The 12130-nt window shown below is 39.5% G+C and overlaps 1 protein-coding gene and 1 long non-coding RNA gene across 2 annotated transcripts in view; one reads left to right on the top strand and one right to left on the bottom strand.

The window, feature by feature from the left end:
• enpp2l (ectonucleotide pyrophosphatase/phosphodiesterase 2-like) overlaps positions 1–2164 on the top strand; it is a 71052-nt gene extending 68888 nt beyond the window's left edge. The window contains exon 25 of the mRNA XM_062435530.1: positions 1564–2164. Coding sequence (XP_062291514.1) covers positions 1564–1734 — 171 coding nt within the window. The 3' untranslated portion in view covers positions 1735–2164. The remainder of the gene's footprint in view (positions 1–1563) is intronic.
• A 597-nt stretch (positions 2165–2761) lies between these two features.
• Positions 2762–6236, bottom strand: LOC133996007 (uncharacterized). The gene is made up of 2 exons (XR_009927184.1): positions 3548–6236; positions 2762–3516 (listed from the first exon to the last, which is right to left on the bottom strand). It is a non-coding gene; the product is annotated as an uncharacterized LOC133996007 (long non-coding RNA).
• Between the last annotated feature and the right edge of the window lie 5894 nt (positions 6237–12130).

The following is a 12130-nucleotide window of genomic DNA, read 5'->3' as shown; positions in this document are numbered from 1 at the left end:
TAGTAAAAGGCTTTTTTCCACAGATGTAATCACACAGAAACATGTATCACAGAGCTTGTTTCCCTTAATGTTTGACAATACTGAACATATATTGTATTGCTGCACATTGACTCCTATTCCCATGTAGATACGGCAGTTTCTGAATGTTGTGGAGATGGATAAACTCAGAATATATTGTTTGTTCTGTCTCCGCCTCTGTTTGATGCCTCCCTGGGTCTGTTTCTATGTCAATGCTTTGTTCAATCAGTCTGAACATTGTCAGTGTTTTTCATAGTTTTCTATTGGTCACAGTGGTCATGTATTCTCTGTTTAGGGTCAGTTGTAATTTAGTTTGGCATTTGGTGGTTTCGTTCTCATATTTTTAAAATCATTTTAAAAATTCTTATGAGATGATTTGGTTTGGAAAGATTGCTTGGTGTGTTCGCTTCTGTGTCCTGAAGCGAACTCTCCCAGAGATGCAGATCAGTCTAAACGTCAACACAAACCAGGTGCATATGTTGTTCAGTACCAGAATACACCACCATCTTATTTACAAGCAATGACGAACACTGCTACTCCCAAGAGGAAACACATGAGTCTCATTTCCATTATCGATGCTGCCAAACATGGATTGTTTCCGTTGTCTGTGTACCAACTGATACTCTGACTCAATGTGTCCACAATGCAGCCTCAGCAAGTCCTTTGTAGTGTGTGCTAATTACAAAATGTTCGCGTGATGACAGATTGTACTAAACTCAGATGTTGAACATAATCAATATTACATTTTCTAAACACAAACACATTGTAAGCATTAGTGTCCTTATGTTATAAATTAGCTCAAAGGATGCTAACGCTCAAAAGGGAGTTTCCATGATGACTATGTTGGACAATCAATGGAATTATTAATCAAGCAAAAATGTGGGGATTCTGGTGCCCTTCTCTGATTGATATAATTTTAAACAGAACATCTTTTTTTTTGTGCACGTTGAATATTAAAAGAGGCCGACAGTACTCGCCCCCTTTTTCACCATCTGTTTACACTACTATTCTCTGGAAGATGCTGCAGCTCCCTGAAATGCTGCACCTCCAGACTGAAGAACAGTTTTTATCCTTCAGGCACACAGGAACTGAACTCTTACCCCTCCCTCCCCTACTACCAAGGACTGATGTGCAACAACTGCATATGCACATGTCCTCCTATCCTTTTCTTTACAGCACTTTATTATCAAAGATTAATGCAAATACAATTAACCTTTGTGTCTTCCTCCCGGGTCAAATTGACCCTGTCGGTTTTGACTGTTCCTTCTTTCATCCCTTCCTTCCTTCCGTATGTCCTTCCTCCCTCCCTCCCTCCTTCTTTCCTTCCTCCCTCCCTTCTTTCCTTCCTTCCTTCCTTCCTTCCTTCCTTCCTCCCTCCCTCCTTTCCTTCCTTCTTCCTCCCTCCCTTCCTCCTTCCTTTCCTTGACTCGAGGACAACAGGAGGGTTAAGGCATTCATTCATTCATTCATTCATCATGCATCATCTATATTTCCAACCCTGCAGTGATACTTGATGTGTACTTTCATTGCTCCGTGTCTCTGCAGAACGCCGAGGACGAGTCGCAGTGGGTGGAAGACCTGCTGAAGCTTCACACATCCCGAGTCCGAGATGTCGAGATCCTGACCGGCCTGGACCTCTACCGATCCACCAACCTCACCTACACCAGCACCCTGAGCCTCAAAACCTACTTGCACACCTTCGAGAGTGACGACTAGACGCAAAGAGAGACAGAAACACGCACGCAGGATGTCGCCCTTTTGTAGAAGTCCTGCATTTTCACTGCATTCACTGAGGAACTGCCTGAGAGTGGCTTGAAAAGAGGGAACATATTCTTGAAAAATTGAAAACAATAAATGAATGGTTTGGAAGATTACAACAGGAATATCCAATTTTATTCACAAAATCTGAGGAAGAATAAGCTAGCACAGGAATGATGCAGGATGGGGGACTTTTTTTTTCTGACAGCTGCCAAAATACATTTCATAAATACAGTATGTACATCCTCATGCACACGTATGACCTTACCAGTGTTTCAGCTATTTAACTATACATGATATGTACTTTATATTCCTAATGTTCGTTCATTGCATGCTGTGAATTGAAGAAAAAAAATACTGAATTTCGAATTATATAACTCAATTAGCAGACTCTTGAAACTTTCTTTTGTTGTGCAACTGATCACAAGGAATCTTTTCACTGTCAAGTAACACAATGAGGACAACTGAGTTCAAGCTAATGTTCAAATGAAAAATGTTGAAACAAGAAACTAAATAGAGGCCAATTTAGCTGCATGAATGTTGGGGACGCATCAAAGTCTACAACATTGTTTCTAGTAGTGCCAAGTATTCGTCATTTGTAGCTAATGGGTAAAGAAAAGAGTAATAATTGCTGGATTGGATCTGTAAAGGCATAATTTGGCATTTTAGGAGTATTTTGCTTTATTTGTCAGAGTTAGATGCAAAAAACCATATGTCTATTAAACATATGGCTACAACCAGCAGCATGGTTAGCTTAGCTTAGCTTAGCTTGTCGCACAATGACCAGAAACATTGTGCTACCCCGGCTTTATCCAAAGGTAATAAAATCTGCCTGCCAAGCTTTTCTCAAGCTCACTAATTGTGTGCTTTTGGTATAATCTGTGTAATTTGCTGTATTATAGGGTGTTACGGGCCTGACTGTTTCTACCATCTTTATGCTAAGTTAAGCTAATCGTCTAACTGGCTGTAGCCTCACATTAAACACACACACACACACACACACACACACACACACACACACACACACACATCTCTGGGTCTCTGTGTTTCCAGGCTGTTATCTGTCTTCTTATCTATGCTTTTTTTTTCTCCTTCAAAATGTCGAACTATTCTTAAAGCAACATGCAACATAAATGAGATAATGAGTAATGAGTACACCAGGATGTGGATGTGGATCATGAGTTTTTCCCGTAAATGTTCTTACCATGCAGTCGAGAAAGAGAGGAACACCGCTGCATTAAAAACATGTGTTATGACGATAGAAACCTTTTGTTAGGTTGGAAGTCTGGAACAACTTCTTCTGTTTGTTATGGACCGCTAAGTTTCCAGCAAAAAAGGAAGACAAGTGAGGGTGGACTGATTAGAAAACATGTTCAATATAATATCCATGAAAAACTCCAGACATAAAACAGACAACCATTAAAATAAACAAAACACAAATCTTGCCCCTTGTGCACACACGGACATTAACATAAAACACACCCATCACTGTCTCTCTATTCCCACATCCCCTTTCCTTCCACTTTATCCCAGCCGATTGTCTAGGTGTATATTTTTATATACGATTTGTCGTATTTATTGCGTAGCAGAATGATAACATTAATAGCACCTAGTGTAACAATATTAATCCATTGTAACATATTTGTCCCTGCGTTACTGTAATACGGTAGAAATGGATCATTCATTTATTAAGGGTGTGACAAGACCACCTTAAAGGAAAATGATGATAGTTTTTTAAAGCTGGGTCTTATATGTATAATTCTATGACAACATTTTACTCACCCACTTTTTGTGCAGCATGTCCACCTTTAAATCCACAATTAAGTCACATCATCCCAACTACTTACAGCATTTCTAAGTGAAATTGATGGTTATTATAATTCCTAAAAAGTTTCTAACATAATGACCCGTTTGGATGCAAATGCAAATCTACGCACATGCTCAACTGTGGTAAGTCTGGTAGACCAAACACTGAAGTAGCTCTGCAAGACATGATGATTACTGGACATTTATATTATTAAGGTTTGACACTTCCAAGGTGATCCTGCTGTGTTCTGCAGAATCTCAGTGTTTCTAGACTGTAAAAAAAAAAAAGTTAAATCAACGTCAATAGCCAAACCACACTATTTTAAGTGTCAAATGATCACAAAGACACCTATTTACCACCTTTTTATTTGGGTCCCTGCAGCAGTCAGAACGTGTATTTTGATGTTTAGTATTTACTTTCCTAACATTACACTGATGAGTTAAGCTAGCTAGCTATAAAAGGTCATTCGTAGTGTAGAGAAAATCGTCAATACAAAGTCAATAGAATGACCCATAAAAAGAGCTTGCCAAGCTGTAGATGAAGCCATGTTTATTCCTGTAGTCTTTCAAAAATAAAAGCTGTAGAGAAATGTAAAACTTTGCATGACTGGAATCAATTTTTTTCAAGCTTATTTAGCGAAACTTTTAGGAGCGGGACCACGCCTCACCTGCAACAACAGCGGCATGCCTATAAATATTATCCAACCCTCTCCTCTCCTTCGTTGCCTCGGTCTCATAGCGGATTCCCTGTAAGCTTCCCAGGCGGGGAGCTCCGGTCCTCTGAAATGAGGCCAACGTGGAAGTAACTTAAAACTGCATTCTATCAAAGGCCACCAGGGGGCGACCGTTTTGGTGTCAAAAGGACTTCCGTCTCTATACAAGTCAATGGAGAATTCACCAACTTCTCACTTGACTTCTAACCTCAGTAAACGTTTTCAAAATGTGTTTATGGTCTCACAGCGGCAGTGGTTTTTTCTTAACCCTCCTGTTGTCCTTGAGTCAAGGAAGGAAGGGAGGAAGAAGGAAGGAAAGGAGGAAGTAATGGAGGAAGAAGGAAGGGAAGGAGGGAGGAAGGAAGGAAGGAAGGAAGGAAGGGAAGAAGAAGGAGGGAGGAAGGACGGAAAGGAGGAAGGAAGAAGGAAGGAAAGGAGGGAGGAAGGAGGGAAGGAAGGAAGGAAAGAAGGAAGGGAGGAAAGGAAAGAAATAAACTCTCTGCTCTGTGAAAGCTTCATTTAAGATAAATCATGTATATCTGTGACTGTTGAGGTCTTTATGAATGATGATTGTGCTTTGGATGGTTCGGTAAAGAGACAAATTATGTGAGGAAAATACAGTGACAGCTCAGAATATGAACAGTATGTGAGGGTTAATGTGACCTGTGATTGGCCCACCACCACTGAGTTGTAACAAAACCACGTTTGATTCTGGGAAACATCTTTAATCTCAAATGATTAATCTGTATCATGTGTGCATCCAAAATCTGACAAATCTGACAAAATTCTGTGCGCTAAACCTCTTTCAATGTTCAAAAACTTGAGTAATAACTGTTGATTTTTAAATATGCAGCCCAGATGTCAGTGGAGAGAGTACACAGGAGACCAGGATGTATTGGCTTATTAGCTTGATCAGGGAGAAGTGAATAAATAATCAGTACATGTTCTGCTCCGATGCTCCCTCCGATTCGGAAGTTTCTGTCCTCCGGGAATCGTCTTAAACCACAGAGATAATGCAACAGGTTGAACCATGTACAAATGTGGGCAGATCAAACACGGGTCTGAAGACAAAACAGGGCTTAGACACAACTCAGGGCCTTTGTCCTGCATCCCGCAGGGTTTACCATGTCCATCCTCTGACTCCAGTTACCTCAAAGTGACAGGAAAACATGTATCTGACCTCAGTTGCTATTGAAACGCTAGCAGGGGGCTTCCTGTTTTCCCCCGAAAAGGAGCAGACTCACTGTCTTCTACTAACTCAAAGGGAGACAGTGTCTACCAGTAAGACGCAGTGCGTGACGATGGTAGACGTAAATGATGACGGAAATTCCCGAATAATAACCAGCGATCAAGATTTCACCCTGCAGACATCATTTAATATGCATTAAACTATGATTATTTCTCATGACTTTTGATTACATTGTTATTTTCTAAATAATCGTTATTACAATGCAAAGTGCTGTAAACAGAACTGCATGCTTTCAGTGTGAACCTTCAGCAAACTGACAACGTGGTCACCATTATTATAGTTTTGGGGCCATTTCTAAACAAAAAGTGACTCATTGATGTGTTTTTAATAGTTGTTGGACAGAAATAATGAAGGTTTATGGCACAGAGGAAGAAGTTAAAGAAGACCAAGGTAATATACCCACAACTGAGTGATTTGTTTCCTAAAAAGAGAGACATCATGTCTGCCCACAAACCTTCACATGATGGACAGACACAGTTCATAAGCTGTCTAATGTTGATGCCAGCACATTCTTGGTGTTCTGTTTCTCATGAGGTTTTTAAATATTACTCAGACAGATGGATACAATTATTGATTTTTAAGGTCAAGTCTAAGAATCCTCTCATAAAAAGTCTCTTTCCCAAATGTTGAAGCACAGATGTGTTTAGAAAGCATCAATAGTCGATCTGACTGATCAATAAATGTGATTAAACTTTGATTCATGTTTCAGAGAGCAGAGAGAGTGTATTTTTTAGCTTTTACACCACTAAACATCTCCTATCACACAATATCATGTCCTATTTTACCTAAGACATGAAAATATAACATAGCATTAATGATTGAAATATCTCTTTTTGGTAGTTTTGAGTCTCTTTAGTCACTCCATCTCTACGTTACCATGGTAACTAGATGGCAGCTGTTACTCAAACTAACTGTTGGTTGTTTTTAGTCATTTTCATGTCTCTTTTTGGTGGTTAAATGTTATTTTATGTAAAGGTAAAATGAGCAGAACTTTATGGAGCTGTGGGGTTTATTGTATAACCATTAGAGCCATCAGTCTTCACTGCTACATCATAAAAAGAAATCCTCATAACTACTATCTTATTAAAACTATTAACTATTCATTTCACTAAAACACATGTCAATAGATACGGAGATAATCTGACCCTTAAATATTTAAAATTTTTCTGCATTTTGGGCCACTTTAGGAAAATAATTTCTGGGTAAAACAGCAACATTTGGTTTTTTTTTTTACAGCTGTCAAATGTCAAAAATCAGACCTGGACAGTATGTAAGGGTTGAGATTGTGAAAAAAGTGGAGGTAGTGTTTTATGGCATTGAGAAGAGGCAGCCAGTCTAATAAATTTCTATAGCTATAAACAGTTTGTTAAGATTTAAGGAATTTCCATTTTTGTGTACTGTGGGTAGTGCGGGGCAATATATTGAAATTATATCGATATCGTGATATGAGACAATATTGCGCAATATGTCATCAGAGTCGTCTTTTCCTGGTTTTAAAGCTGCATTACAGTAAAATATATAATTTTCTGACTGTTTGAGATATTTACTTTTTACCCACTTTGCCATTATATCCACATTACTGATGATTATTTATCAAACATTTCATAGTGTAAATATTCTGTGAAAGCATCGAAAGCCATTTCTATAATATTGGTGCAATATCGATATCGAGGTATTTGGTCTAAAATATTGTGATATTAGATTTTGTCCGTATCGCCCAGCCCTAATTGTCGGTCACATTAGGAAAAGTCCAGCTAAAAGAAATGTGTGTAGGGTGTAAAAATGGGTAAAATTTGACCCTAAACAGTATGTAAGGATTAACAGTATATTTACCTCGATTTAAATCCACTAATCCATGAATATTATATATTACTTTAAAAAATATAAACACTATATTATTCTACATTTAACCAGTAGTCTTCATACTGACATATGTTACTCTCCAGGCCGAAACCTTTCCAATGAAGTGTTTGTTTTAGCTCTCTAAGTTTGAATTTTCCCGTTTCATGGACCCAAGGCTTAGCGCTTTGAAGGATCAGTTGATAAAATGAAGCTTTTTGTTTATTTGTGTTGTTTGTTTTTTATTTTTTAGTGGAACTAGGGACCAAAATGAGATTACAATACTGATGACGATCTAGGGCAGCACTATAGGCTTTGAAGAAGGCCTGAAGTGCTTGATTTAGGGTTAGGGTTAGGGTTAGGTTTAGGGTTAGGGTTAGGGTCATACATCAGCTAGTTACACAACCCTGGATATTCTTTGTAGTTTTATGATTATGCAACAGTAGGGATTGGACGTAATGCCAAATGTCAAAGAACATTTGGGCGGTGAGTCTTAAATGTTGAGTAATAAATTGGCTGGTCTAAACTTTATAATTGTTGACCCTGCCATTATAAAAGGACTTGAAACACAGCTGGGTTTACATAACGGAGGACCAATGAATAACCAGACAAACCGTCTTGAGTTCATCCGACTGTCATGCATTAGCTCACCAAAGAAAAGCTGCAGACTGATGACGTACTTCCAGTCCCAAATTTTCTCAATGAAATAGAAAAAATTGGGAGGGGACAGACGGGGTTCCCTTCTGGGAGCGCATGACGTCACTGGGAAATTCTCCACTGATGTAAACTCTTGTTTCACAGCCTTATTATTGTCAATGACAGATTAGCAATGACAGAATACGCACAGGACGGAGTTTTTCCACCAGTGTGAATATTTTTTAAGTGGAATATTTGTGGTTTTACTAACAGCATTGACTTTGTCACTAATACTCTCCCATATGTGGGTTTTCTGGTAATATTAGTTTTTGTTATAACTCAATATATTAGTTAACCTCTTCCACTAGAACCTGATCACATTTCATTTTGCGCTTGCAGCTTTCTGATCGTCCAAACTCTCCATTAAGACACAAATCCCCTCATTTAAATACTGCTGTCTGCACCTGTTGTACCTGTTTTCATTTACGCAGTTATTCTTAGTAGATCACCTGCAAAAACGCACGCAAACGAAACGCGCAATCTATTGCACCGTGCACGCAATTTAATACCCTTTATATGGGATCTTGGTAAATCAGGCCGTATGTGTGGCCTTTCCTGTTTAACATGACATTGCCCATGCACACAAGGGAGCACTTGTTTGACTAGCCCGCAAAGACCAACACCATTAACACTGTAGCCAGATGTTATTGCCCAATAATTATTGGGTAGCAGAATGGGAGCAAATCCCTGCAGTGCGGCTGAATGAAACCAGATGAGTGGACGCTTTTATGGCTGTCCTGTGGCTTTGTAATTACATGTTACGGGAAGGTTTTCTGTTGCAGTTTATGGCTCTGTATGTTTCTTTATATAGTGCTGTAATTGGAGTTTCTACAGTGTCTTTTATGGAGTTTATTCCCTATCTTAATTCAAGAGCATATTAAATGGATTTGAGAGCAGTATTTATTGATTTCATGCTCAGATTTTGTGATATTTACTCTCAAAACTCTGCTCTCGCGCTCAAATTTGCTCTGCGCATGCTCGCACTGTGTCCTCGCACTCGGTTACAACGCTGCTCGCGCAGATTTCCTGCGCTCACATTCGAGTTCTTCCTCTCGCGCTCAGGGAGTTCATTTAATAAGTACACAAGCGTCCGTGATGTTAATTAAAATAGCTATATTTTATTATAATAATAATATTTATTAAATAATATTTTATTCCAACAGTGGTCAAAAAAATGAAAGAAACCACATTTATTACAGCACCGGAGGTCAGGAGTGGATAAACCCGCTTGAGAGAGTGCCCGCCCGTATGCGACGCTCCTCGAAGAGCAGCGAACGCACCCGTTTACAGTTTTGATCCGAGAGCAGGGCAGAAATCCGCAAGCACAAACTCCCTGAGCGCGAGAGGAAGAATTCGAGTGTGAGCTCAGGAAATCTGCACGAGCAGCGTTGTAACCGAGTGCGAGGACACAGTGCGAGCATGCGCAGAGCAAATTTGAGCGCGAGAGCAGAGTTCATGAACATCAATAAATACTGCTCTCAAATCCATTTAATATGCTCTTGAATTAAGATAGGGAATACACTCCATAGTCTTTCCACCAGAAGCTGTCTGATTTGACATGTGGCGAAAAGTGACAGTGACCGAGAATATATTGTCATGTTAATCCTGGACCTCATTTTTAAGTTTTTGTGAGTTTTTCCTCCTTTAAGTGGTTCAGTCAGATTCAACAAACCCTCTACTGGAGCAACCTGACGTCAACTATACACTGCAGTTTCCATGTAAGTCAAGCCCTCCTTTTCAGGAACATCATGATAAAAAATGTATACACCTGTACAAACAGTAAAACTCCCAGGCCTCGCCAGATTGTCTCCTCAGTCCTGGACCCCCCACTGCACCCTGCCTCAGTCAGACTTCCAAAGAAACACCAACCCCAGCTTAAGTAAATAGTCCTTTCAAGTCAGCCTGCCGTGTCCGCCTCTTGTTTCTCTGCGGGAGCCTGTGCATGTTCCCACAGTTTAATAATGAAATAAAGAATTTCACCTGTCCTGCAAGAATTTTCATAGATGAAAAACATAAACACGTTATGTGCATTAAAGGAATGGTCATACCTGTGCTGTGGGAATGTAGACCTGAGGAAACATAGGGCCTAATTTTGATACAACGTCTCTGCTTACCAGTCCACTATCCTAAAATGTGACACACAAGCCTGTTAGGTTTTAAATATACTATACTATACTATATTTCACATATATTTTCACCCCATATTTGAACATCAACTTAGCCTGAAGACTACGAGGCAGCTGTTGGAGTGTGAGCGTGATTGCGGTCCTGTAATCAGGAATCATCAGCAAATGCAAACAGCATCCTGTTCCATCTGTTACTGAAGACAATTGAACGTTTGCCTGCTGTATCATCTGAGTTGGTCAACATCCGCTGAAGAAATGGCTTGGAAACAAAAACAAGATCAAAGCTGTGGGTGCATGATTCTCAGAACTCATACTCAATCAACATTTCCATGCCCTGCCAATTGAAGCAGAAGTCTACGCATTGCACGTTAAAGTTTAAAAGTTCAAAGATAAATGCCAAGTTTATTGTCAATCCTGCTACATGTACAGAGCATGTAAAGGATTGACATTACGTCTCTCTCAGATGGTGAGGTAGAAAAACAATAAAATAAATAATAAAGTGGATGCAGATGCAGTCAGATGATGCTTAATACTTCAGCAGGCCTTCCCCGGACTTATAACACGGACCATGAATTGCATATATAGACAGAGTGTTATTCACCCATAAAAATATCCTTTAAAAACCAGAAACAGGCCTGCATACAACCTAACTCAAAAAATCAGCGAGTGAAGACAGGACATTTCACAACCATAAGCATGCTGTAATTTTACAAATACCATTATGAAAAGAACCCTGCACTTGTTCTATGTGCTATTGGCATAATATAGATATAATTAAAGTCACTTTACAAATAGCTTCCTGGTGGCAAAGTGGGTCATGGCCATATCTATAATCAGTGTGTATTGGGAACACATTTATAGTGGGCATAAAAACACAATTTAAGTGTGTGTATGTAAAAGAAAAAAATGTCAGGTGTTGATTTTGCACAGATTGCATAATAGACAAACACATTTCTTAAGGTTAGTGTAGAGTCAGACAGGGGACAGGTAGCGCATGAATGGGTAGCCTGATATGGGGATTAAGGAGATTATTAAAAAGAATGATGTCTTGAATTTTGAATTTTACCACCAGAGCATGCTGCAAGATCTGTCTAAGTGTAATTCTTGGCACATTTTCAGATGATGTAGTCTACGTCAACGTCAAATACATTCCACGAGAATTTCTATGAAACAGTCTGATTAGGATGTTTGGTTTCCTCTTCCTTTAGGCTCTATGACGTTAAAGCGTTGGCAGCTCAAAACGTTGGCAGCTCAAAATGAGTGTTGACCAACTGAGTCTGAGAAAACACCGAAAAGTTCAGGGCTGTATGTTGACTCAGACAGCTGTTATAATAAATGACATCCGTTAGTCTGACGTTACAAGGTGTCTTGTTCAACAGAAAGACAGATGTGTGACGGTTGTAGCCAGACTTGGGGGGCATCTCAAAAATTAGTGAGTGGGAACATGTAATTATCCAGTTGCAACATGCAGAATCAAGTTATTAATCTGGCTGATGGTGGGACCAAAAACTCGTCCAGTTTCGCTGTGTGTGTGTGTGTGTGTGTGTGTGTGTGTGTGTGTGTGTGTGTGTGCGTTTGTGTGTGTGTTAGAGGAAACAACGCTCTCGGCGCACACAGCCCGAATAGTTTCACAAAATATTCCAGCGTATCCCTATGCTGTTTCAGCAGAGGCGGTGGCTTCCTGGCTGGACCTCTTCTGGGGGATTTGGGTAAACTGGAACCTCCTGTCTCAGGAAGGAAACTGTAAAAGCAGATATGTGTGCATTGTAGTAAAATCATGAGTCCAGTAAACAAATTTAAATCACAAACTAGTATTTTAATATATATCTTGTACAAGATGAGTTCAGCACACAGTACACATAAGGTACAGAGAACAGAACTGAACTGTATAAAGAAACAGAACCAAATTCATAATCTCTTTCTGG

The sequence above is a fragment of the Scomber scombrus genome, chromosome 16, assembly GCF_963691925.1.
Source record: "Scomber scombrus chromosome 16, fScoSco1.1, whole genome shotgun sequence".
Lineage (NCBI taxonomy): Eukaryota > Metazoa > Chordata > Actinopteri > Scombriformes > Scombridae > Scomber > Scomber scombrus.
Note: the sequence above shows the minus strand (reverse complement) of the source record. Positions and strands in the feature narration are given on the sequence as shown.